This window comes from Oncorhynchus kisutch, linkage group LG22 (assembly GCF_002021735.2).
Source record: "Oncorhynchus kisutch isolate 150728-3 linkage group LG22, Okis_V2, whole genome shotgun sequence".
Lineage (NCBI taxonomy): Eukaryota > Metazoa > Chordata > Actinopteri > Salmoniformes > Salmonidae > Oncorhynchus > Oncorhynchus kisutch.
The window spans coordinates 48,933,408-48,960,740 of record NC_034195.2 but is presented as its reverse complement, the minus strand read 5'-3'; the positions used below and the strand labels follow the sequence as shown (position 1 = coordinate 48,960,740).

The 27,333-nt window shown below is 42.5% G+C and overlaps 2 protein-coding genes across 4 annotated transcripts; both read right to left on the bottom strand.

Moving 5' to 3' along the window:
• Positions 1 to 30: 30 nt before the first annotated feature.
• zgc:136858 (Indigoidine_A and YeiC_kinase_like domain-containing protein) lies at positions 31 to 18,428 on the bottom strand. 3 transcript variants are annotated; one of them, XM_020456543.2, is made up of 20 exons: positions 18,269 to 18,428; positions 8,235 to 8,320; positions 8,018 to 8,106; positions 7,511 to 7,625; positions 7,000 to 7,174; positions 6,777 to 6,888; positions 6,356 to 6,462; positions 6,002 to 6,128; positions 5,691 to 5,811; positions 4,835 to 4,920; positions 4,482 to 4,621; positions 4,275 to 4,334; positions 4,109 to 4,172; positions 2,418 to 2,512; positions 2,074 to 2,202; positions 1,627 to 1,741; positions 1,236 to 1,373; positions 785 to 951; positions 533 to 615; positions 31 to 449 (listed from the first exon to the last, which is right to left on the bottom strand). In XM_020456543.2, exons 2-20 carry the CDS (start codon positions 8,243 to 8,245, stop codon positions 248 to 250), a joined length of 2,136 nt encoding a protein of 711 aa, XP_020312132.1. In that variant the 5' UTR covers positions 8,246 to 8,320; positions 18,269 to 18,428; the 3' UTR covers positions 31 to 247. The 3 variants fall into 3 exon arrangements, with proteins under 3 accessions (XP_020312132.1, XP_020312133.1, XP_020312134.1); XM_020456544.2 differs by lacking the exon at positions 18,269 to 18,428 and adding an exon at positions 15,988 to 16,419; XM_020456545.2 differs by lacking the exon at positions 18,269 to 18,428 and adding an exon at positions 10,273 to 10,507.
• LOC109867402 (interleukin-17 receptor A) lies at positions 16,430 to 25,388 on the bottom strand. Its single transcript, XM_020456547.2, has 13 exons — positions 25,114 to 25,388; positions 22,909 to 22,933; positions 22,498 to 22,653; positions 22,178 to 22,302; positions 21,928 to 22,048; positions 21,789 to 21,836; positions 21,542 to 21,690; positions 20,848 to 20,922; positions 20,695 to 20,764; positions 20,470 to 20,580; positions 20,182 to 20,345; positions 19,572 to 19,912; positions 16,430 to 19,278 (listed from the first exon to the last, which is right to left on the bottom strand). The coding sequence occupies exons 1-13, from the start codon at positions 25,207 to 25,209 to the stop codon at positions 18,714 to 18,716; spliced, it is 2,046 nt and encodes a 681-aa protein (XP_020312136.2). The 5' UTR covers positions 25,210 to 25,388; the 3' UTR covers positions 16,430 to 18,713.
• Positions 25,389 to 27,333: the final 1,945 nt, after the last annotated feature.

The following is a 27,333-nucleotide window of genomic DNA, read 5'->3' as shown; positions in this document are numbered from 1 at the left end:
GGATAGGGCATTTGAAATACAGTAGTTTAGTAAGTCGAAGCATTAAAGTATTTTATTAAAAATTATGACAAAATGTATACAAATTAACAGCATCAGTTTTCACCAATTTTCAGTGCAGCTCTCTGGACCTCGATGAAGACCAAATGCAGCCCATTGGATAAAATGATTTTGACACCCCTGAACTAAACATTGAAAAGTTATGTTGATGGTTGAACAAGATAATAACATAATAGTAATGGATCTTTCTTCATTCCTCCATCCACAGGAGGTTGGGTTGAGGCCACGATTGGGGTGGTTGGAACTTGTTTGGGTCCACAGAGTCTGTGGTCAGAGTGGTGCAGACGGGATGTGGGGAGGCCAGTGACAGGCGTGCTGCCAGGAGCCCCATCCTAACACAGCTGTGAGTGTCTCTGCTCTGGAACATACCAGCCAATATCCCACCTGCAAGACTGAGGAGGGAAGAGAGGGGTGTGTGGGAAACCAACATTCACCTATGGAGATTTTTTTATTTAAATCCTAGATAGCTACAGACCTATCTCCGGCTCCTGAGACATTCACCATTTCGGCTGCGGTCTGAGCCAGAGCAGAGTAGTGGACGGCACATAGCCGACCCTTCTGGAAAACAAAAAAACATCATCACCATAATGTCCGGAGATATAACACACACACACACACACACACACATATATATATATATACACACACACACACACACACACACACACACACACACACATATATATATACACACACACACACACACACACACATAGTATCATCTTACCCTTGTTCCTCTCCTAGGCTGCAGGTCTACAGACCCAGCGTTATGTTCTCCACACAGCAGCACTCCCATGGCCCCCAGGGTCACCACCACACACTGCAGGTGGTCCAGCAGGGGGCGTGCGAGAGCCATGGCACAGCTCAGCACTTCCTCCACAGAGCTAGGCAGCACTGACACCACAAGACAAGATCTCATCCTCATTAATCAGACAGGAGTTTGTGCATGATGATGAGCTTTCAAACAAAGACTTCATAGTGTGTGAATTACCTATTATACTAGCCCGGACTCAGATCTGTTTGTGATGTCTAGCGAAGTGTCAACTCCTATGGTCACTGTTACACCAAGCATAGGAGTTGGCTCCACAGCACAAACATAGCTGCGTCCAGGCTAATTACATATTATATATAGTAGGCTCCAGAAATGATCTCAGTGCAGGAATTACTGACTATTATACCTGCAGGTGTCAGGAGGCCCAATGCCTTGTTCATGGTACACAGCTCAGCCAGGTTGGGGGAGGTGTAGGCCAGGGCTTTCCAGCTGTCTGACAGGAAAGGCTTGCAGGCCTTGTCACAATCAGTTGGCTCATACCACACTGCAACACAAGTTTATCACATCAGGGTCTGTATTCATATAGCGTCTCAGAGAGGGAGTGCTGATATCGTTTTGCCTTTTTAGATCATAATGAAAAAGATGACACGGGGAGGGAGGACCTGATCCTAGATCAGCACTCCCACACAGATTCTTTGTGAATATGGGCCCTGATCGCACAGCGATGCACTGATGGTAAGAAAATGGTGATTGATCACTATTGATTGCTGTCAAAGCGTTCAGCTCTATATGCTAACCTGGCACTGCATGCTTCTTGGCGACAGAGCAAACATAGTTGATGGTGGAGATGGGTATATTGCCGTCCAGACACATGAGAGAGGCTGCTGAGAGCTTCTCCTCAAACTGGGACACCTGTATGTAGAGATGGGCAAAGTTGTTATTTTTCAGTGCTATTCTATAAAAAACACAATAATGAACAAGAACATTAGATATATGTACTTTTACGTGTAGTATTTTTATTCAACCTTTATTTAACTAGGCAAGTCAGTTACATTTTCAATGGTGGCCTACCCCAGCCAAACTCGGACGACGCTGGACCAATTGTGCGCCGCCCTATGGGACTCCCAATCACGGCCGGTTGTGATACAGCCCGGAATCGAACCAGGGTCTGTAGTGACCCCTTCAAGCACTGAGATGCAGTGCCTTAGACCGCTACGTCACTTGGGAGCCCCAGAAATACTCACATACTGCTCTGTGATTTGCTGGTGAATGTCCATGTCGCCTAATCCCAGACTCAGATCCCCGCTCTCAGTGATTACGGCACAATAAGTGGCGGTCCGCTGCTCCTTAAGCACAGCAACACCACTGGTGTTCTAAAGGAAAATCAAAAGAGGAAAGAATGTCATGCCAGAATACTATGTGAGAGAGGGATTCATTCTGCTTTGCACATGGTCATAACATTCAGTTGTTACCACTTATTAAAGGCCAGATTTAGAGTTGAGATAAGTAACTCGCACAACTCTGATTTTAATGGAAACGTGCTGATCTCAACTCAGAACATCTCTCTAAATCTTCTCCACATACATACCATGTGCCGACAGTAGTTCAGCACAGCATCACTGTGAGAGTCAGTTCCAATAGCTGAGATGAAGAGAGGTCTTTGGCCCATTCTGCTCAGAGAGTCTGGTGGGTAAAATATCACACAAGAAGTCAACATTAAACTGTTTCACTCAATGCAACAGTTTCATTCCTTTTTCCTTTTTTTCACATATAGGAGCTATGTAGACATAATTGCACATTATAAACTGGTGGTTTGAGCCCTGAATGCTGAAATTAAATCAAACTTTATTTGTCACATGCGCCAAATACAACAAGTGTAGACCTTACAGTGAAATGCTTACTTAGAAGCCCTTAACCAACAGTGCAGTTCAAGAAAGAGTTACGAAAATATTTACCAAGTAGACTAAAGTAAAAAATAATAAAAAGTAACACAGTGGCGCAGTGGTCTCGGGCACTGCATCGCAGTGCTAGCTGTGCCACCAGAGACTCTGGGTTCGCGACCGGGAGGTCCGTGGGGCAACGCACAATTGGCCTAGCGTCGTCCGGGTTAGGGAGGGTTTGGCCAGTAGGGATATCCTTGTCTCATCGCGCACTAGCAAATCCTGTGGCGGGCCGGGCGCAGTGCACTCAATGTAAATAGTCTGGTAAATAGTCCGGTGGCCATTTGATTAATTGCTCAGCAGTCTTATGGCTTAGGGGGTAGAAGCTGTTAGGGAACCTTTTGGACCTAGACTTGGCGCTCCGGTACCGCTTGCCGTGTGGTAGCAGAGAAAAACAGTCTATGACTTGGGTGAGTCTCTGACAATTTTTAGGGCTTTTCTCTGACACCGCCTAGTATATAGGTCCTGGATGGTCAGATGCTATGCCAGGCGGTGACCCAACCGGTCAGGATGCTCTCGATGGTGCAGCTGTATAACTTTAAGGATCTGGGGACCCATAGCAAATATTTTAAATCTCCTGAGGGGGAAAAGGTGTTGTCGTGCCCTCGTCACGACTGTCTTGGTGTGTTTGGACCGTGATAGTTCATTGGTGATGTGGACACCAACGAACTTGAAACTCTCGACCCGCTCCACTACAGCCCCGTCGATGTTAATGTTAAAGCCCGCCTTTCCCTGTAGTCCATGATCATCTCCTTTGTCTTGCTTACATTGAGGGAGAGGTTGTTGTCCTGGCACCACCCTGCCAGGTCTCTGACCTCCTACCACTGTTGTGTCATCAGCAAACTTGATGATGGTGTTGGAGTCGTGTTTAGCCATGCAGTCGTGGGTAAACGGGGAGTACAGGAGGGGACTAAGCACGCACCCCCGAGGGGCCCCAGTGTTGAGGATCAGCATGGCAGACGTGTTGTTGCCTACCCTTACCACCTGGGGGCGGCCCGTCAGGAAGTCCAGTATCCAGTTGCAGAGGAAGGTGTTTAGGCCCAGGGTCATTGACTTAGTGATGAGTTTCGTGGGCACTACGGTGTTGTACGCCGAGCTGTATTCAATGAACAGCATTCTATGACAAAACATGTATTTGTACTGCTCTAATTACATTGAGAACCAGTTTATAATAGCAATAAGGCACCTTGGGGGTTTGTGATATATGGCCAATATACCACGGCTAAGGGCAGTATCTAGGCACTCCGCATTGCGTGGTGCATAAGAACAGCCCTTAGCCGTGGTATATTGGCCATATACCACAAACCCCCGAGGTGCCTTATTGCTTTAAATAACTAACCAGCAAGGTTCTTTCCTACTCCACCAAATGACTGGCAGACACTTCCAGGATTCGTCTGTCCAAACTGTTGAGCAATCAAACAAACCCATGTGTCATTGACATCAATTGAATATTCCAGACATGCAGTAGTAGATGCTTGACATTAGCAGAGTTTGTGTGAACGTACCACTAGCTTATCTGTTTTCCCCTTGGCAATAAAATCCACATTCACACCACCTATGACAACCTGCGATGATAGAGCCAGTGTTATTGTAACTAAGCATGTTACACACTGTCCATCAAGCTAAAACTAGAATAAGAAAAATGATGTGCTCTACAAGACAAGAGTGATTGGTTCACGTGTATTGATGATGAACATATGACTAGTACTCACAATGTTTGGCTGAGAGTCCGAATCTTTCTCTCTCTCCTTTCCGTGAGGAGCAGGTGTCCAAGTCTTCTTTTGCATTCGTTTAGACAGTGCACAGGCTATCTGACTGCCTACCCTGGCATTATTATGAATGAGAGCGATATCTTTGGGAATATCAGATTAAGGGACCTTAATATAATGATGATACAAACATTCAGTTATACATCGATAAAACAAGTTATAAAAACCACAATTATGTCAGATTATTATAATTTGTAAAAACATTTTCTTACACTAAGAATGACTCTGATATGATCCCTCCCTCTCTCTCTGCAGCGTGGTTTTCTCACACCACGTTATTGATCAGAGAAGGATACTAGCCTGGAGGGACTTTCCTCGGGTCAGTTCGTTGACCTTTTGAAGAACGAAGGGCGTCAAATCCCTTCCTCTGATACCTTTAACACTACAGGGGAAATACGTACGAAGGCAACAGAGAGTTAATCGTGTGCCTGAGGTGAAATGCTGATATTTTTCTTATCATATCAAGGCAACCAAACAGGAACTCTGATAAGCAACTTCCTGTGTTGTCAGTCATGCAAGCGGCTATCTAGAGATCAGGAAATAACTGTTCAGAAAACTACACCAGCACAGACAGACCATGAAAAGTGCTCAATAAATAGGGCTTTATAGCAATACCATAGTAGGCTAAAAAAACATGAGCTGGCGCACACCCAGAAAAATGTGTTTGTGTGGAGGTGCTGACTAACGGCGAATAAACTATAAACTATGAAAATAAAGAAAGTCGCACACTCCATATTAAAACACCCAGAAATGTAATGGGTATTTACCAGTAGGCAACATACATATCCAAAAACATGTATTGGGGATTATAAACTGGGTGGGTCAAGCCCTGAATGGTGATTGGCTGACAGCCGTAGTATATCAGGCCATATACCACGGGTATGACAAAACATTTATTTTTACTGCTCTGGTTACGTTGGTAACCCGTTTTTTTAATAGCAACAAGGCACCTAGGGGGTTTGTGGTATATGGCCAATATACCACGGCTAAGGGCTGTGTCCAGGCACTCCGCGTTGTGTCGTGCTTAAAGAACAGCCATTAGTCGTGGTAAATTGGCCATATACCATACCTCCTCGGGCTTTATTGCTTAATTCAACTACAGTCAAGTCAGGTGGAGAGATCATAATATGTTACAATGCAGTGTTTTCTTACTTAGCCTCTGCCAGTGCAGCCTGTATAGCGTTCTCAATCTGTTCTCCAGCTGCTGCATGCTCCTTAGGGATGGGCACAGCCAGCAGCAGGCCACTCTGTAGACCCAGGGACAGGTTACCCGCTGTAGGCCAGGGGAAAGAGACAGGTATAGTACATTATGATGCAGTCACAATACATTGTAAGATTTGTCATAAGCATGATATCTTATAATCATGCCTAGATTATCAGCTCAGAATGACCCTGAAATAACAGCAATTTTGAGTCAGTTGGAAAATGTTGCTACTCAGACATAAAATATTGAGCTGCGTCACCAATGAGATCTGCAGCCTCCTCAGCATTGTTGACATGGTAAGGGGAGGTAAACCCACTTTGTGGAGAAAAGAAAGCGGGGAAATTCATGGAGGTCCCAAATGTGGCGACACACACACCCTGTGTCTCCTGAAGAAAACACAATTATTAATAATTATTTGCGATGTAATGGAATCTCTTGCAATGGAATCTCTTGCAATGGAATCTCTTGCAATGGAATCTCTTGCAATGGAATCTCTTGCAATGGAATCTCTTGCAATGGAATCTCTTGCAATGGAATCTCTTGCAATGGAATTTTCTGCAATGGAATCTCTGCATTTGTCCATGTATAAAACCATCTAGCAATAACCACTAACCAAGTACTCCAGGGTGCGGCCAATGTCGAGAATGGACTTCACTCCAGCTGAGACCACAGCAATGGGAGTCCTGCCTAGCTCTGTCAGATCTGCACTGATATCCATACCTGAGAAGATGGTCAGTTAACAATTTCAATACATTTAGTTGTTTTCTATTTCTGTATCCTAAACATGAAGTCTCCCTGCTGAGGCTACAGTAGTGTCCAACCAATAACATTTCACTGAGGCTACAGTAGTGTCCAACCAATAACATTTCACTGAGGCTACAGTAGTGTCCAACCAATAACATTTCACTGAGGCTACAGTAGTGTCCAACCAATAACATTTCACTGAGGCTACAGTAGTGTCCAACCAATAACATTTCACTGAGGCTACAATAGGTTCCAACCAATTACATTTCACTTTGGGATATTGTACTTACTATTCTCTCCATCTCGGTGCACTCCTCCAACACCCCCAGTGACAAAGACATGGATACCGGCTCTGTGTGCTGCTATCATGGTGCCTGAAACCGTAGTGCCACCACAGAGACCCTGGAGAACACACACACACACACACACACACCGGTAAGCAAGGTATTCAATCTGAATAAGACTGAATGGAGTGGCTTTTCAGTTGTTTGTCCAACCTTGACAGGTGCTCACCTTGCTGATGGCGTAAGGCAGGTCTCGGCGGGACACTTTCAGCGACGTCTTACTCCGTGCTAGGTAGTCCAGTTCTTCTGAAGACAACCCCACATGAACCCTGCCCTGGAGCAGCCCAACAGTGGCAGGAATGGCTCCCTCTGTCCTCACTATGGCTTCTACCGCTTTGGCTGTGCTGAATGAGGAAAAACAGTGACTGTTGAAAGCAGTAACTTCTAATACTGAATTAAGGGCGGCAGGTAATCTAGTGGTTAAGAGCATTTGGCCAGTAAGCGGAAAGGTTGCTGGTTCGATTCCCTGAGCCAACTAAGTGAAACATCTGGCGATGTGCCCTTGAGCAAGGCACTAATTGCTCCTGTAAGTCTCTCTGGATAAGAGTGTCTGCTAAACGAGGTAGGTACATGTAAGGTTGCTAGAATAAATAAGCGCTTGATAGCATGGATTATATTTTATATCAGGGACCATCTGTCTAACAAAGTCCTTCCCATTTTGACATCTTTGCAGCACATACCTCAGGTTGTGTGGGTATGGCATGCCATGGGTGATGATGGTGCTCTCTAGTGCCACCACTGCTCTGTTTTCTGCCAATGCCTGGGATACTGCAGGGTGGACAAGGAAGAGACCATCTGGAGGGGAGGGGGATACTTTTTTAGAAATATAAAGAATATAAATATTTGAATCCGACTTCAATATTACAATGAGGGTAAGTTCAAAGTGCCTGGGATACTGCAGGGTGGACAAGGAAGAGACCATCTGGAGGGGAGGGGGATACTTTTTTAGAAATATAAAGAATATAAATATTTGAATCCGACTTCAATATTACAATGAGGGTAAGTTCAAAGTGCCTGGGATACTGCAGGGTGGACAAGGAAGAGACCATCTGGAGGGGAGGGGGATACTTTTTTAGAAATATAAAGAATATAAATATTTGAATCCGACTTCAATATTACAATGAGGGTAAGTTCAAAGTCAAGTCTTTTAATATTTTTTTCATTATTATAGCAGGGGCTGACTTTACCATTTTTGCATAATCTCCTGTGAAATGTTGTGATGCCACGTTTTAGGAGTTGTGCAGATACTTCCCTCAGCAACTTCAACTCAGAATATCTAAGGGAAACAATGACAGCAGAATAAACTGATCAGAATTCAAGAATAACATTTGAAAAACAACAACCAAACTTTTGTCAAAATTGCATTTCCAAGTTACAGAACAAAACGTAATCACAGGGAGTTACCTTGATTTCATGATGGAAAACAAAACAGATTTCTCAGCCTTGGATTCCCAGGCATCAAAAGCAGCAGTGAGTAGCCAACCAAGTCACTGCAAGGCACACACAATTCACCCATTAAGTAGATTTCCATGCTCTAGTTAGTTGGGATAAAGGAACCCCCCCCCCCTATTGGGGCACACAGCAGTAAATCTACACCCGGAATATCAGTGCTGCCTGCAACATTGTGAAATAAATTATCCTGCTACATTCAAGAACTGATTCAAAATAAAGGCATACTTATTCATATTAAGTCATACTGGTAGAGAAAAACCCAGTAACTTAATAGAACTACTACTTTACAAAATTATTGAGGAAAGGGCTCTGTCAAAGTTAGGGTCACATAATGTATAAAGTTCACACACAAAAAAGGCCTTATTACACATTATAAACTGGGTGGTTCAATCCCTGAATGCTGATTGGCTGACAGCCGTGGTATATCAGGCCCGATGCCACCATATGACAAAATATTTATTTGTACTGCTCTAATTACATTGGTAACCAGTTTATAATAGCAATATGGCACCTCAGGGGTTTGTGGTATATGGCCAATATTCCATGGCAAAGGGCGGTCTCCAGGCACTCTACCGTGCAAAAGAATAGCCCTTAGCCGTGGTATATTGGCCATATACCACACCTCCTCGGGCCTTACCCAGCAAACATGACTGAGCGGGGCCCCTTTGGGGCTGAGATGGGGCTGTGAAATCAGCCATCAGGAGGGTTTTAATGTGGCAGGGAAACCATTCCTTTACATTTTGGTTGTGTCATTTGTGATGCTCCAGCAAGATTATTCCATACAATAACATTAAGGGCCATTATGGGTACAGTGGGTGTGAGCGCTGCACTCAGGAAGGGGTCTATGTGGAGAATCATGACGTTCAGAGATAAAACAGCTACACTCCACACAGATCAGTTTGAGACAGGAAGATGAAAATCACAATAAAGGACAATCTCCTGTTACCCTGTTGAACATAGACATGGTCACAACGTTCATTATTGACTACATGCACCCTGTTTGTCTTAGAGTAACTCGGAAGTTGATGTATTTTTAGATGAAAAGGGATTTTTCTTGTAGATTGGGATCTCGGGCAGTGAGCGCCACCTCTGAGAGGTTGGTGTCAAATCAGACATTCAAATGGAGTTTCAGAGAACCAAGAGGACTGGAAGAAATAGACACATGGAAAGGAACCGAATTCTGCCAATTCTTATTATACACAGGCCCTGTCGTGTTGCAAGACATCCTTTCCTTCTCCCACTACAGCAACTTCCCTGCCTTGTGCTGTTACTATTGTGGCTATGCAGATGACCTCAAACACTTCCTCAGTGAGTTTGAGAATTTGTATGGCATTGAAGAGTTGGTCTACAATGTCCATAATCTGACTCTTGGCAGAGGATATGAGGAGGTTTGGGTCCTTAGATAGTTTTCAAAAGGAAAAGACGACACTATGAGCAAGTTGAAGAAAGTCTGCCGGAAACCACAATTTGTTCACCAACAAATTAATCACCAAATTACTCGAGAGAACGCTCCCATCCATAAAGAGAACCGAGGACAAGAAACATTCTCTGAAAAGAACACTATATAGAGGCCCAACCATTCCCTCACTCCCTCACTGCACCCAGTTTCTAAAGGCTATATTTGAACAGTTCAGCATTGCCACAACCACTGGAGACAACTGTGTTAATAAAGGAGACCTGGGACTGGTACAGAACATCCTACGAGATGATCGCACAGGGGAGGAGTACATTATTTTCAGGAAGTTCTTGACATTATTGACACTCTTCTCCAGTCCCCTGGATTCAAAAGACATTGGTGTCTATAAAGCATGCCATCCTCAACTAAGAGACCAAGTTCACCACCTATTGGACATTTTGATCCCAATGGGCACAGATTGGGCAGCCACGCCCTTGCTACATAGTCAAGGTTTAGCGTTTTTTGTTATACCCATTTACTGAATTTCTCAAACTCTTATTTTTCAATTGTCCTACAGAGATCTATATTACTTACCAATGGCCCAGTATCACATTGAAGAGTTTCTGTATCATTCAGTTGGGATTGTTAGTAGTACATGGATACAGGATGCGTACATGGACACGTTATGGACACCTTATAACGATCCGAACAAACGCAAGAGAGCTTTAGTGACTCATGAAGTACCTGGTGAAACATAGATTTCATATGAGATGACAACTTTAAAGCACAGCAGGTTCAACTGTGTGTGTCCTGCATGTGGTATGACATTTACACAAGTTGTGGGCAATTTTTGGCTTGCAAGTGCTATAAAAATAAATAGCGGTTATAATTACAGCAAAAGTCATCTTTACATTAATATTTTTGTGGTCTTGGTATGTATGTGAAATCATTTTCTATTTTCACCAGACCAAACAAGCGAGACATTGATTTGGAGCCAGCCCCTCCGAAAAGGCCACAGATGTTTCCAAGTGCAAGAGACCTGTGTCCAGTAGTCTGTGATTCCAGTCCCACCACTACCATTAAGTTTGCCAATAACTTCACCTCCCAGTAACTCTCAGTCTACCAGCAACCCTATGAACCCTGTGAGCAACTCACTTTATTTGAGTCACCCCCAATCTGCAAGACACTCTCTGACTCCAAGCAATCCTTTAGCGCCTGCTAGCCACTCTCTGTCTGCAGGTATGTCTTGCAAAAATTCTTTGCTAAGCCAGAATGATAAAAATAACGCAATTGGGCTTTAAGTCTCGCTGAGTACATGTGGTCAAAGTTTGTGATTAGATGCTTTCTTGTCAGGTATTGATAGTACTTGGTCAATGCGCTTGAAGAAACTAAGGACAGACTGACAACTTGAGCGAGTGGTGTCAGGTCTCTTGATCAAGTAAAGCAGGAGGCCACTTTATCTGACGACATCAGCCTACCCTTACAAAACTATGATGAACTTGATCGCCTGGAACATAAAATTGAGGACCACCAAAGTCTAGAAGACTTGGTAAACTCAATACATTACTTTCTTACTAATAGTGTCTCTTTCCTTTACACATTTAGCTTTTATTCATTTCCCTTGATTTTAAATGACATATCTGGGGACCATTGGATGTTATGATGTCCAAGCGACAACAAGAAGGATGATGAGTCATGCTCTGGCAGCTCAACTGGAAAGGCATGGATGACAAAATACCCTTTTACAACCTGGGGCTAAGGAAGGTTGTTACAGGTACATCCGGTGGAATCTCAAACATTTTCACATTCTTTCGAGCACCTGGACATCCGTGATTTAAATGTTTGAAACTGCAACTGTTTCTACTCAACCTCCGACTATTGCCTGACATGTTAATTATGTAGAATATCTATGTGTCGCCATGGGAACCCTGTTGGCTATAGTAAGCATGACATATGCTGCTTATATGTGGGGGGGGGGGGGGGGGGGGGAGTGAGTTTATCGTAGTGTAAAATATGGTTTCTGCCATCTTCCTACTAGACACCCATGCTTTCTCATGATATATGGCGATCCTATGATCTGACCCCTATATGTCTGTATGCTCTAGGGTCTTCAACTGGACCTGTCACCGGGTCCACAGAGTCTGGTCATCTTCATATTGCATACCATACCAAGACAATCTGAGATGTTGCTACACAGGAGAAAGAGTAGGGGAGGAAAGGTGGAGAGAGAGAACTGCAACTACTTTGTCTCGGAGGCTGTCTGTACAGATACGTATCAGCCTAGTCCTTGAGGTTCACGTCTAAATGTTTGGTTGCTGGAACCAAGGTCAAAAATGGGGATTGTGTTTACATTTTAGCCCCACAGTCAACCTCAGCCTTTTCTGATGTGAAAACAGCCTGAGAAACTAAACTGTCACTCTGTACAGCAGCTGTGAGAGCTATACATGAGAATCATACATTCTGTATACTCTGTACAGCAGCTGTGAGAGCTATACATGAGAATCATACATTCTGTATACTCTGTACAGCAGCTGTGAGAGCTGTACATGAGAATCATACATTCTGGATACTCTGTACAGCAGCTGTGAGAGCTATACATGAGAATCATACATTCTGTATACTCTGTACAGCAGCTGTGAGAGCTATACATGAGAATCATACATTCGGTATACTCTGTACAGCAGCTGATATATTTGTAATTGTGTGGTGTGTGGTGTGGTGTGTCTCTGTATATTTAAACCATTAAAATGTTCATGTTATGTTAATGAAATGTCAGTGTTGTGCATGTTGAAGTTGTAACCTCACTTTGAAAGGATACTTTCTTAATTGAAAATTGTATTGTAATTTTAAGGCAAAGACTCCATTCAAGTCATACTTAAATACACAGAATGTGTATCTTGTATATTCATTTTATTATATTAGCCAATTGTTAGAAAATCTTGCCCTTTTTAATTGTATTTACTTGATATTAACCTAAGACTCCCTTCAGACGCTGAGGTACTTACAGTTGAAGTCAGAAGTTTACATACACTTAGGATGGAGTCATTAAAACTTGTTTTTCAACCACTCCGAATTTCTTGCTAAACTATAGTTTTGGCAAGTCGGTTAGGACATATACTTTGTGCATGACAAGTAATTTTTCCAACAATTGTTTACAGACAGATTATTTAACTTATAATTCACTATATCACAATTCCAGTGGGTCAGAGGTTTACATACACTGAGTTGACTGTGCCTTGAAACAGCTTGGAAAATTCCAGAAAATGATGTCATGACTTTAGAAGATTCTGATAGGCTTACTGACATTATTTGAGTCAATTGGAGGTGTACCTGTGGATGTATTTCAAGGCCTACCTTCAAACTCAGTGCCTCTTTGCTTGACATCATGGGAAAACCTCTACAATTTCCTCAGAAAAATTGAAGACCTCCACAAGTCTGGTTCATCCATGGGAGCAATTTCCAAACCCATGAAGGTACCACATTCATCTGTACAAACAATAGTACGCAAATATAAACACTATGGGACCACGCAGCCATCATACCGCTCAGGAAGGAGACGCCTAGAGATAAACGTACTTTAGTACGAAAAGTGCCAATCAATCCCAGAACAACAGCAAAGGACCTTGTGAAGATGCTGGAGGAAACAGGTACAAAAGTATATATATCCACAGTAAAACAAGTCCTACATCGAAATAACCTGAAAGGCCACTCAGCAAGGAAGAAGCCACTGCTCCAAAACTGCCATAAAAAAGCCAGACTATGGTTTGCAACTGCACATGGGGACAAAGATCATACTTTTTGGAGAAATGTCCTCTGGTCTGATGAAACAATAATAGAACTGTTTGGCCATAATGACCATCGTTATGTTTGGAGGAAAAAGGGGGAGGCTTGCAAACCGAAGAACACCATCCCAACTGTGAAGCACAGGGGTGGCAGCATCATGTTGTGGGGGTGCTTTGCTGCAGGAGGGACTGGTGCACTTCACAAAATAGATGGCATCATGAAGAAGGGAAATTATGTGGATATATTGAAGCAACATCTCAAGAGATCAGTTAGGAGGTTAAAGCTTGATCGCAAATGGGTCTTCCAAATGGACAATGACCCCAAGCATACTTCAAAAGTTGTGGCAAAATGGCTTAAGGACAAGAAAGTCAAGGTATTGAGTGGCCATCACAAAGCCCTGACCTCAACCTATAGAACATTTGTGGGCAGAACTAAAAAAAAGCATGTGCGAGCAAGGAGGCCCTCAAACCTGACTCAATTACACCAGCTCTGTCAGGAGGAATGGGCCAAAATTCACCCAATTTATTGTGGGAAGCTTGTGGAAGGCTACCCAAAACGTTTGACCAAAGTTAAACCATTTAAAGGCAATGCTACCAAATACTAATTGAGTGTATGTAAACTTCTGACCCACTGGGAATGTGATGAAAGAAATAAAAGCTGAAATGTATCATTCTCTGTACTATTATTCTGACATTTCACATTCTTAAAATAAAGTGGTGATCCTAACTGACCTAAAACAGGGAATCTTTACTGGATTAAATGTCAAGAAGTGTGAAAAACTGAGTTTAAATGTATTTGGTTAAGGTGTATGTAAACGTCCCACTTCACCTGTAACTGTTATTTAATATTGACAAAATCTATTGAATTTGAACATGTGGTATTTGTTTATTACATTTTTTGGAACTTAAAATATTGATTTTATACCTCCAGAATTAACAGGTCTAATGCAGCTGTTTGGGTAGAATGCTGGTAATATTTAGGAATTTATCACTAGACCATCAAACTTTCATTTGGACTGTAATTGGCCCAATGAGGGCAGGCCAAATAACATAAGGCTTCTTGTGGGCTGGTATTGGGCTGCCCACACTTATTTGGGGCTGAATAAGGGCTGTCAACAATTAGGAGCCAACTATGTGCCCATGAGCAAAAACCCACGGGCCAACCCGGGCCTTTTGTTACAGCGCAAAGTGGACCCCTACGGTGCCAACCTTGGTGCGTTTGCTTAATTATACAAGGGGTGGGTCTAATCATGAATGCTGATTGGTTAAAACTGCATTCCAGCCGGTGTCTATTCCACAAATGACCACTTAAATAATAAAGGCTGAATCGTCACAGTTAGCCTTTTATGCTAGACCAGCAGTGATACATTTAAGTGATAATGCCCGAGAAGCCGGTGTTTGGAGGATCTATTGGCACGGTTGTTGTTCGTCTCAGGACGGCCAACGTGCCATTTTTTAACGGGTTACCAATATGTTAAAATGATTGACATATTTTCATGAACGTTATTGATGAATGTATTCACACTATTTCAGCCTTTCACAATATATAGTTCTGACACATAGGGTTTCTACCCAAATCCGTCTGGTCGTTCGTTCTATTGGTTCGGTTGCCAGAGACGCGACCCAGTCGTTCAGTCTTTATGTTCTGTACCCAGTCGTTCAGTCTCTATGTTCTGTACCCAGTCGTTCAGTCTCTATGTTCTGTACCCAGTCGTTCAGTCTTTATGTTCTGTACCCAGTCGTTCAGTCTCTATGTTCTGTACCCAGTCGTTCAGTCTCTATGTTCTGTACCCAGTCGTTCAGTCTCTATGTTCTGTACCCAGTCGTTCAGTCTTTATGTTCTGTACCCAGTCGTTCAGTCTTTATGTTCTGTACCCAGTCGTTCAGTCTTTATGTTCTGTACCCAGTCGTTCAGTCTTTATGTTCTGTACCCAGTCGTTCAGTCTTTCTGTTCTGTACCCAGTCGTTCAGTCCTTCTGTTCTGCATCTTTGGACGCGACCCAAGCCGTTTGTTCTAAATGGTCCATTTCCATACTGGCTGGTAACGTTAAGTCAACTACAGCTAATTTACAGTCATGTCAAACAGTGCAGCCCAAATAACGAAGTAGCTGTATATGTTTAAGCTGTTTTCTAGTTATATTGATTTTGATACATAACAATGAGCTAGTGATGCGCGATTTCACCTGGCATAGAAAATGTGCTCTCTCTTCAGGACACTTGTTCAATATCTAGCCAACAACACAGCTAACTCCTGAATAGAGCCAATGCTAACTAGAGCAAATGCGCTAAAGCTAGTTAGAAACTTCCTTCAAACTGCACGCAGAGACATACAAATGGTATACACAAGTTAATCTGACTCTGGGGATGTAGATAACGGGTTTCATTGCCAAAATCCCTAAGTATGCCGTTATTATTTAAGGCATATTAATTAATTGATAACTAACATATTTGTATACATGGCACTAGGCATTCAATTTCCCATAATTCATATCAGCTCATTACCAACAATACTGCTCTTAATGCTTACCTTCTCCAGTGTATGAGAAACTCAGGAATGAGAGACTTTTTCGCCAGAAAAGTGAGTGAACTTTGACCCTGCCATGCCTTTTGTTGACACAGTTTGCTTGCCTTTACCATGAGAACTCTGACCTGTATCTATTCACCCAGTTTCACCCAGTTTGAGTTTATGCAATTGGGAATTAACATGATATGAATAAGAAAACTATATCTAAAATATAGCCATTATTATCAATGCACACAGTTACACAATTTGCTAAGATCAGAGCTACTCTGGTATCAAAACGTTGAATATATAATGAAACACATGAGTAATTAAATAAAATATGGTTGATTCCATGCCAGCTCATTCTCCCTGCCTATTTCACTAGGCCTACACAACACATTTTACACCAACAGGTTTCTGTGCCTGTCACGTGAGTGAGGAGAGACGGACCAAGGCTCAGCGGATGTTGATTTCAACATATTTATTATAAAGTGAAACTTAACAAGCGCAAAACAAAATAAATCAATAAACTAACAACGAAACGTGACTACGTGGTGCACATGCACAAACCACAAAATAATATTACACAAATGCAGGTGGGGAAACAACCTACCTAAATATGATCCCCAATCAGAGGCAACGATAAACAGCTGCCTCTAATTGAGAACCATATTAGCACCCACATAAAAATATCTATACTAGATCACCCCCTAGTCACGCCCTGACCTACACCATAGAGAACTAAGGGCTCTGTATGATCAGGGAGTGACAGTGCCAATATACCACACAACCAATAAACAAAACATACTGACTTGGGCACTTCAAAATCATGGGTTGTGTTTTCAACACCACAATAAAAAGACTATGTCAATCTTGACAAACAGACAATCAGTGGTGTAAAGTACTTAAGTAAAAATACCTTAAAGTACTACTTAAGTAGTATCTGTACTTTACTATTTATATTTTTGGCAACTTTAACTTTTAACTTCACTACATTCTGAAATAAAATAATGTACTTTTACTCTTTTTTTTCACCCAAAAGTACTGGTTACATTTTTACAGGCAAATTCACACATCAAGAGAACATCCCTGGTCATCCCTACTGCATCTGATTTGGCAGACTCACTAAACACAAATGGTTTGTCTGTAAATTATAGCTGAGTGTTGGAGAGGGCCCCTGGCAATTCGGCAATAAAAATAATATAAGACATGGTGCCGGCACAGCCACCCCTCGTAGCCTGGTTCCTCTCTAGGTTTCTTCCTAGGTTCCGGCCTTTCTAGGGAGTTTTTCCTAGCCACCGTGCTTCTACATCTGCATTGCTTGCTGTTTGGGGTTTTAGGCTGCGTTTCTGTACAGCACTTTGTGACATCAGCTGATGTAAGAAGGGCTTTATAAATACATTTGATTGATTGATTTGCCATCTGGTTTGTTTAATATAAGGAATTTTTAATGATTTTTACTTTTGATACTCAAGCACATTTGAGCAATTCCATTTGCTTTTGATACTTAAGCATATTTAAAACCAATTACTTGGACTTTTACTCAAGTAGGATTTTACTGGGTGACTCACTTTTACTTGAGTCATTTTCTGTAAAGGTATCTTTACTTTTACTCAAGTATGACAATTGAGTACTTTTTCCACCACTGCAGAAAATACATCCCTCCCAACCTTGTAGATCTACCCAGTATCAAGGACTTGGATTGACAATCTCAGAATATTATTAAACTTTTGGGGTGTTTTTAAGCAGTTGTCTCTTTCAACTTATCAAATGGCAGCTGCACAGTTTAGATTGATTGATTTCATTAGTCAGTAAAAAAATAATAATACATACATATATATGTACACAGTACAAATATGTTGAAAGTGACCGGGATTGCACAATAAAGGTGAGTAATGTAAACCAGCGAAAAAACACACTACCCTCCTCTGTGCCAAATAAAAAACTACACAACCATCCCCAAAGCAAAAATAAAGTTTGACAACCCTCCCCTATTTTGGGACCACTCCCCCACCCCAGTAAATATAAAACTGTCCCTTCTACAGAGTTACCTGATCAAATCTATTTGTCATATGCATAAGATACAGTGTAGTGTACACAGTACAATGAAATGCTTACTTACTGAACACAGCAGGATAACGGTAGAGTAAACTAAACACAGTGAGTCTCTATGAACACCTTATTGTTGTACTTGTTTTTCTTGTACAAACACTTGTCTTTTTTAACTAGCACTTATTTTGGTGATAGCTGCATCATTTAAGTTTTAGAACATGCAATGACTGTGATATGTGGTTGTCTTACCTACCTTAGTTGAATGCACTGACTATGAGTTGCTCTGGTTAAGAGCATTGGATAAATGACCAAAATGTTAAATGCCTTTAAACTGTATTGAGTTGCAGGTGGGTTTGAGAGTAGTTACTTCGTTCTGTCCTGGACACATTCCATGTTCCCCTCACTCCACAACTGAGAGCATTATGAGCTTCCCCCTCGACTGTTACACGTGCGCGGTCTTCACTCTCAAAAGGTCATAGGAAGACACCGTGCAACAGGGTCCACATATGCTTGTGGTGGGGCCTGTAACGTTAGATGAGTTGCAGTATGTGACACTGACACCCTCTCATAGACCTCTCTTTGGTATGTCCCTGTTGACCCCATACAGACATTAGTTGAACCCAAGATGTCTTCAAGATGATGATGTGGTGCACTGCGTGGGCTTGGGGATGGATCACTCCCTAGTGGCATCAGTGAAATTACACTGCTGTTCCTTCTTTAAGTGTGCTGACAGAGGGATACCAACCTACCAAGACAGAGTTACAGGACCCATCTTGCTCAGCTGGATGGGAAACATATATATGTGTGTGCGCCGAGAGAGGAAATGGTTTGGATTCATTCGAAGTGGGACCTTTGACTCCCTCTGTAATGTGAAGGGTTGCAGAGTACACCGCGTGATCCCTCTCTGCCGGTGTCACATCATTGATGGGAGAGGAAGGTCCATCTTCTATGCACTCCGGCACACTCTGTCTGATGGTGAGGGGGCTCTCAGTTGGTTGTTCTATAGCATGATGCTCCAGGGAAGGTTCCTCCACTTCCACGTCCTCATCTGTGTCCTTTACTAGTTCATCCTCAAACCAGTTTGGATGCTCCAGCTGATAGGCATGGAAAGCCTCCACTGCTTCCCGCAATGCTTTCCCTGAGGGACATTGAAAATACTCGTCCTCGGTGATGCCTTCAATGCGATTCACTCGCCCTGGCTCATGTTTCTCTTTATCCAGGAGCCTGAAGAAGAGCTCCTCAAAATGCTTCATGAGTTTGTACCTGTAAAGGGGAACAGGAATGAGTCAGGGCAGGTATCCCTCCCTCCCTCCCTCCCTCCCTCCCTCCCTCCCTCCCTCCCTCCCTCCCTCCCTCCCTCCCTCCCTCCCTCCCTCCCTCCCTCCCTCTCTCTCTCTCTCTCTCTCTCTCTCTCTCTCTCCCCTCCCTCCCTCCCTCCCTCCCTCCCTCTCTCTCTCTCTCTCCCTCCCTCCCTCCCTCCCTCCCTCCCTCCCTCCCTCCCTCCCTCCCTCCCTCCCTCCCTCCCTCCCTCCCTCCCTCCCTCCCTATGACAGTACCTCACTATGATGTTAAACGGAGATGGAACATCCTCCTCGGAACAAACGTCCTCAAAGTAAGCCACCATGTAGTTCTGGAACGTTCCAGATCTCACAAAGCTGGGCACCAGGAGGCTGAGCGCAGGGGTGAGCATGTCCCCCATGGGGGAACGTACATCCTCTCTCAGGATCACCCGGGTTTCGGCACCATCACACATTGCTCTCCATTTGGCCCTTACCCCTCGTGAACACAGGATTAGGATCTTGTCTGAGGATTTAACAATCTGTTCCCTCTGCCAGTCCAGCCACTGGACACTACCCACAATGCCCAGCCGGGCAGAGTCCAGCAGGTCCAGCACCACCTAAATGAGTCAATTAATTCACTTTATTTGACAAATTGAATGTACATATAGGGCTGGTTTCCAGACACAGATTAAGCCTACAGTATTTCACAACGCTATTTCAATGGAGATTCATTATTGAGTAGGATTTCAAATCCAGGACTAGGCTCTAACCATCCCATAGAGGTGCCCTAGTCACAATACATACATTAAAAAAATTATAGACGATTAAAAACACAATAATATCAACAGACAACAGTCAAAATGTCCATTGTGGTCCTCGTTCTCACCTCTATGCCACACTTAGCCATGAGGAAAGCACAGAGCTTCAGGACGATCTCTATATACAGAGGATGGTCCAGAGAGTAGATGATGAGGACTTTTCTTTTTCTCTCTTGTATTTGGACTCCCTCCAGTTCACCTCTGGGCGTGGTCAGGAGCTGGCTTCCTGGATCTAGGAAGGAGAAGAAGAAATGGAATAGAGTGCGCAGAAATATAAACAATATTTTACCAGTTGAGGCATGTAGTTTACTATTCTGTTTTTATTTAGTCAAAGGTTAATCTATTAACTGACAAACCTGTATGGGATGTTTTTTGCAGCATATAAGCCAGGAAACCACCAGCCATGATTAGTCCCAGTAATGCTTTTATTATCAAAGATCGGCTGTAAGTGGGAGGCCTTTGATAGTCTGGGGGAAAAAACCAATACAATAACATTTATCAGACAAAGATAAAAGTGGAAATCAATGAGATGACCGTTGGACAAAATAAGTCATTTAGATGGCAAATACATTTTTACTCACAGGAGCAGTAGTTACACTTTGTCTGGTGACGTAAACAGTTGCTCTTGCACCGTATAAAAAATGGCTGAATCTTTTGAGAGAAAAAAGTATGTTTGTGGTTAGGTCAGTCAGTGAAATTGAAAACAAATGGTTTCTATAGGAAATGAAACTTACCACAATTAGCATTTCACATGGAGGCAGCTGCCATACATCCAGTTCAAAAGTCACATTCAATGATGTTCTATTCTCCTGAAATGTGAATTGAAGGGAATTGAAGAAATCATGACACAGTAATAAGTTCCAGGAACACAGTAATCAATTACCAATGTTTCATCATTGAGTGTTGTTGACCACAGATACCTACCCTCGTGACATGTTGTGAGTGTTGTTAACCACAGATACCTACCCTCGTGACATGTTGTGAGTGTTGTTGACCACAGATACCTACCCTCATGACATGCTGTGAGTGTTGTTGACCACAGATACCTACCCTCATGACATGCTGTGAGTGTTGTTGACCACAGATACCTACCCTCATGACATGCTGTGAGTGTTGTTGACCACAGATACCTACCCTCGTGACATGCTGTGAGTGTTGTTGACCACAGATACCTACCCTCAAGACATGCTGTGAGTGTTGTTGACCACAGATACCTACCCTCATGACATGCTGTGAGTGTTGTTGACCACAGATACCTACCCTCATGACATGCTGTGAGTGTTGTTGACCACAGATACCTACCCTCGTGACATGCTGTGAGTGTTGTTGACCACAGATACCTACCCTCATGACATGCTGTGAGTGTTGTTGACCACAGATACCTACCCTCGTGACATGCTGTGAGTGTTGTTGACCACAGATACCTACCCTCGTGACATGCTGTGAGTGTTGAGTGTTCTGGATGGATATCTGGTATTCGTCAGAGAACTCAGCTGTATTAAAACCCACTGTGATGATCAGTCTCTCTCCTCCATCCACTGACACAGTCCAGGACAACTGGGGATCCCAAAGACTGCCTGGAATGATGCAACATACTCAGTGTTGTTGTAGATATATCCAAGCCCTTGATTACTTTCTGTATTAACTATTACCTGACTGTAATTGTGAGCCTTACCGTTTTCCAAACACACCTTGGCTGCTTTTATGCTTGGATCCTTGCATCCTGATCATGATAACATACAGGTGTACATTTTAATACACATTCAGAAGTTTAACCTAATCACTTTTCCAATCGAATTCCATGTCTGCCTCACCTGGGATTGTAAAGATTTTGTCAAGTCTGTAATTCCCCAGGTCTGGTTTTGGTAAATTGTAGATCGAAACAGAATACTTGTTTTCGGGGTCCACCACAACTCTGTCCAAGGAAAATGTCCACTACAAGAAAGTCAAGTAAATAGATATCAGTCTAACGAAACAGAAGGTTATTTTCATATCTGACTATTAATTTCCACCTTTTTAGCAAACCTCCATCACTTAGATTCACATCCAGTATCATTGTTTTACCGGCTTCCAGTTAATCATCATGTTTTGTATTTTGTTATGGAAGATGTATCGGACACATATGCTTTGATTGCTGTCCTCTTCAGTGACGTGCACCTCGGTCCCACTGGTCCCATTGATTACGCCTCCTGTTGATCAGATCAAGGAAGAAGAAGATGATTACGTCATCGTTGGAGCTGCTAGAGCCCAGGGTCTGTCACAACGCAGTGCAGCGCACCGGGAACAGATTAGGGATGAAATGTCTTGCTTCAACGGCACAACAGCAGAAGCAAGCATCCAGTTTTACTTGCCTATCAAATAATAAGACCCGCTGTGTACATTACCATTGATCTGAAGGCTCCAGCTCAGAGACATCACGGGTAGCAGATCACCACTCTCCCCTCTCCTCACAAACACATGCTGCTGTGAACCTGAGTGCCACAGAGGACCGTTAGGCGCCTGGTGTCTGGGTTTAATCCAGCCGTCGTCTGAACAGTTATCTGGCAGATTCAATAGATGGTATGACAATGAATGATCTGTATTCACAGTGTTTGTCATCATTGAACATATTGAAATGTATTGAACAAAATACTGTACATGTTAACAATATTTATGTTCAACTGCACATGTCATGATTTACCATTTCACTATGCCATTTTTATAATACAGAGACCCCCTTGGGTTTTTCCAACTGTTTACCTGGTATTTACAGCAATCAAGACAAGATACTTTCCCCATAGTCAGATGACACTTACTAATTTGAACGCTGCATTGAAGATCCTGGAAAAAAATAAAAAAAAATAAAGGTATACTGTGCAATAGGCTATTACAACAAATACAATGAAGTGAGAGGAAGATAACGGATCCTAGGCGGTCTTGTCAGGCGGTCCGATTGAGAAGCATAAAGAGTCAGGTGCAAAATCGTGGTATTTATTTCCAGGTGCAGAAGGTGAGCTGAACACGTGGATATTTATAAAACGTTGACGAATACTGGCATATAAACGTATAATCGCTAAATAACTAACAGCCTAATACTCCCCTGAATAGAGTACCACAGTATGAGTCATAATACCCATAAAACCTAGAGATCAATGAAGGAAATGTCCGGGGGTATCATCAGATGGGGCCACAGTGTCTCCTAACCCCTCCTGTCTCAGCCTCCAGTATTTATGCTGCAGTAGTTTATGTGTCGGGGGGGTAGGGTCAGTTTGTTATATCTGGAGTACTTCTCCTGTCTTATCCGGTGTCCTGTGTGAATTTAAGTATGCTCTCTCTAATTCTCTCTTTCTCTCTTTCTTTCTCTCTCTCAGAGCCCTAGGACCATGCCTCAGGATTACCTGGCATGATGACTCCTTGCTGTCCCCAGTCAGCTGTTCAACTGTTCTGCTTGTGATTATTATTATTTGACTATGCTGGTCATTTATGAACATTTGAACATCTTGGCCATGTTCTGTTATAATCTTCACCCGGCACAGCCAGAAGAGGACTGGCCACCCCTCATAGCCTGGATCCTCTCTAGGTTTCTTCCTAGGTTTTGGCCTTTCTGGGGAGTTTTTCCGAGCCACCATGCTTCTACACCTGCATTGCTTGCTGTTTGGGGTTTTAGGCTGGGTTTCTGTACAGCACTTTGAAATATCAGCTGATGTACGAAGGGCTATATAAATACATTTGATTTGATTTTGATTTGAAATGGTTCCAGTTGTTTTCCACCATTCATTTTTCCCATAGGGGATTTTAGAAACGCTTAAAAAAAGGGCTGTATTTCATGTAGTCTTACCATGGCATGATGTTTTGATAACCGAGTAAATCTCTCTAAGACAAGGTGACTTTTATCAATATATTCACCTGTATTTTCCCCACAAAAATGAAATGCTAATTATCTGCTAATGTGGCTATCATAAAGAACTACAAATACCACGATGATCTGGAGGAGACTGCCAAATTGAGGGAAAGTTATGAATCTCTGGATTAACTATCTAATGTTAGCTAAATTTAGTAATGAATAAATTGGCTACATTTCTTTAAATTGACAATTCTGTGAACTGTTCTGTGCAATTTTTAAATTGACACAATACTTGTTAGCAAAGGTGTCTGCAAGAGATGATTTGATGCTTTGATGATAGTTAGCATTTTCGGATCTGAGAGTAAATAAAGCTGAATATATTGATAAAAGTCACCTTGTCCGAGAGAATTACATGGTTATCAAAACATCACGCCAGGGTAAAACTATGCTTAAAACAGCCCTTATTTTGTGTTTGTAAAATTGATCGTGGAAAAAAACAATTGGAACCATTTCCTTGTTGACCACTAGGTTTTATGGGTATTATGACACCTCCATTGTGGAGCTCTATAAGCAACCTGAACAGATGAAAAACCCAACCCTTAAAACTGGTATAATCCAAAATGCACCTCAACAGGTATTTCTTCAATGACAATATCTTATTATATAATCAATACTCTCAATGTATTAGCCTATACATTTCAACATCTCAGAACACAACATCACATAAACATTAAATTAATAAAGATTAGGAAAAAACCCTCAGTGGCTATGAAAATAGAACATCTAAATTCCTGAGAGCCTGCTGGATAAAAATGTGACGTGACTGGCTTGCGCTCTCATTGTCAGTGGCGTGTACTCACCACAATTCGCTTCTGAGTACAGGTCAATTTAAAATGAAATTGTTATTTAACTTCCTTCTCGCGTGTGATATTTTATATAGAAACTTGGGACATGTGTACTATTAGCAGGCGTACGCTTGAAACATGAACAAACAACAACAAAAACATTTGCAACGTGTGTTTGGCTGTATTGCGGCAAATTAGTCAAATACAATGGAGTGGAATGTGTCACGTGACGGGCGCTCTCCAGTGCGCATAGTCCCAGTGTGTTTTGATCATTTGCGATGCATTTCTACAGTTAATTACAGTAAAGAACAACTGTGTTGGTTAAAACATACCTGTTGTGTGCAGTTCAGGGGTGGCCATTCCAGAATCCTGAGAGTTGACGTCAGAGTCAGTCCAAAGATGATCAACCAAACACAGTACAGGTCCATTGTCCTCGAGAAATGTTCTGCACGTCCCTGAAAACGCAGGCCTATGTACACAATAAGGATAACATGTGTTGGAGATGTGTTGTGATGGTACAAAGCCTTCAATTCTGAGAATGAAATACAGGTAGCTTGCAGGAGGATATGTGCAGGCTTGAACAAGGAAATGCTTTGAGGTAAATGTACTGTCTCTGGTGAATTTGTACTGATAAACATAATTTGAAGGAAATGACACATTAGGTTGTTTTCTTATCAAACATCAGCCACTAGAGGGAGGCACCTACTAGATGTCTTTGCCCTGTCTAGTCAGGATCCTCAAGTATTCTAGATTGGTTTTGGTATACTGTATTTGGATCATATGGATATTAGCCAATCTATGCCTTTCTGACCATATATAGTCCAATTTCTACACTATAGAAAAATAAAATATGTTTGGATTTTGAAACCTCTTAGTATTCATAAAAATACATCCAATAACTCATGTATAAAAATGAACGTGTTGATTACTGTATATTTAACTTTAGTCTAATCCTACTACTTCTAATCCAGAGAATACACCATTACTCATCAACGCCGAGTGGGAATGTGTTGGAATGTTCTCTCAGCCGAATCCCCAAAGGATCTGTATACATTCTCAACCTCAATCACAGGCTCAACACTGTGATCTACAAACACGTTGCCTGCTTATCTACACTGAACCCCAAATATCCCAGCGTCAGTTGTTTCATTATCGGGCTTAAATCCTAACGATTGATCTGTGACCAGGGATTGTGTGTGCTCAGTCCTGGCTCTTCTTACAGCTGTTTCTGTACTGTTCACTGACAGCCAGCTAAGAGCTCTGTCCCAAATGGCATCCTATTCCCTACATAGTGCACAACCTTTTTTAAATTTTTACCAGCTCTCATAGTGAACTATGTCGGGAAGAAGGTGCTATTTGGGATGTAGACAAAGCTCTAGTCAGATCAGCTTACATAACACTATGGCAGATTGACTAGCCTGGTCCTAGATCTGTTTGTGCTGAGTTGCCAATGGCCGTATAAGTTAGCAAGACGGCACAAACAGATCTGGGACCAGGCTAAAGATTGACACCTGCCCTCTAGCTGCTATTTGGATCCATTACGTAGATCAGGGCAACCCTGTTCCTGGAACTCTGAAGGTACTGCAGGATTCTGTTCCAACTAGGCACCACACCTGACCAACTGAGCTAATTGATCAGTTCAGCGATTGCCTAAATTCAACACACCTGGTCTTTCAGGTCGGGTAAAATGTAAAATAAAAACACAAAGTGTCTGCGATGCTCCAGGACCAAGGGTCGCCTACCTCTGCTAGATGAGGGTGTACTAGTGCATGAGCACTGAACGTTGTATCGAATCAAATGCACACTCCAATCTAGTTCAGACAGACACCATCATGGTATTTGTTTATTTTTGATCCCAAATTGTTTAATGTAAAAATAGATGTTACAGTAGTGCTTTGTTCCAGCTAGAAAGGAACACTGGCGGTGAAGATCTTTATAACAATGGGGGTGGTGATCTTTATAACAGTGGGGGTGGTGATCTTTATAACAGTGAGGGTGGAGATCTTTATAACAGTGGGGGTGGTGATCTTTATAACAGTGGAGTTGGTGATCTTTATAACAGTGGGGGTGGAGATCTTTATAACAGTGGCGTTGCTGATCTTTATAACAGTGGCGTTGGTGATCTTTGTAACAGTGGCGGTGGTGATCTTTATAACGGGGTGGTGGTGATCTTTATAACAGTGGCGGTGGTGATCTTTATAACAGGGGCGGTGGTGATCTTTATAACAGTGGCGGTGGTGATCTTTATAACAGGGGCGGTGGTGATCTTTATAACAGTGGCGGTGGTGATCTTTATAACAGGGGCGGTGCTGATCTTTATAACAGGGGCGGTGCTGATCTTTATAACAGTGGCGTTGGTGATCTTTATAACAGTGGCGTTGGTGATCTTTGTAACAGTGGCGTTGGTGATCTTTTTAACGGGGTGGTGGTGATCTTTGTAATAGTGGCGGTGGTGATCTTTATAACGGGGCGGTGGTGATCTTTATAACAGTGGCGGTGGTGATCTTTATAACAGTGGCGGTGGTGATCTTTATAACAGGGGCGGTGCTGAT

Excerpts from the sequence above, each read along its gene's own strand:
- LOC109867402 (XM_020456547.2), bottom strand. The coding sequence starts at position 25,209 with ATGGACCTGTACTGTGTTTGGTTGATCATCTTTGGACTGACTCTGACG. Across the intron at positions 22,303-22,497 it reads CTGGAGCCTTCAGATCAATG|GAGGCGTAATCAATGGGACC; the intron begins GTAATGTACACA and ends TCTGATCAACAG. Across the intron at positions 19,913-20,181 it reads TGGCTAAGTGTGGCATAGAG|GTGGTGCTGGACCTGCTGGA; the intron begins GTGAGAACGAGG and ends TGACTCATTTAG.
- zgc:136858 (XM_020456543.2), bottom strand. Across the intron at positions 6,463-6,776 it reads GCACCGAGATGGAGAGAATA|GTATGGATATCAGTGCAGAT; the intron begins GTAAGTACAATA and ends CCATCTTCTCAG. Across the intron at positions 4,173-4,274 it reads GGAAAACAGATAAGCTAGTG|TTTGGACAGACGAATCCTGG; the intron begins GTACGTTCACAC and ends ATTGCTCAACAG.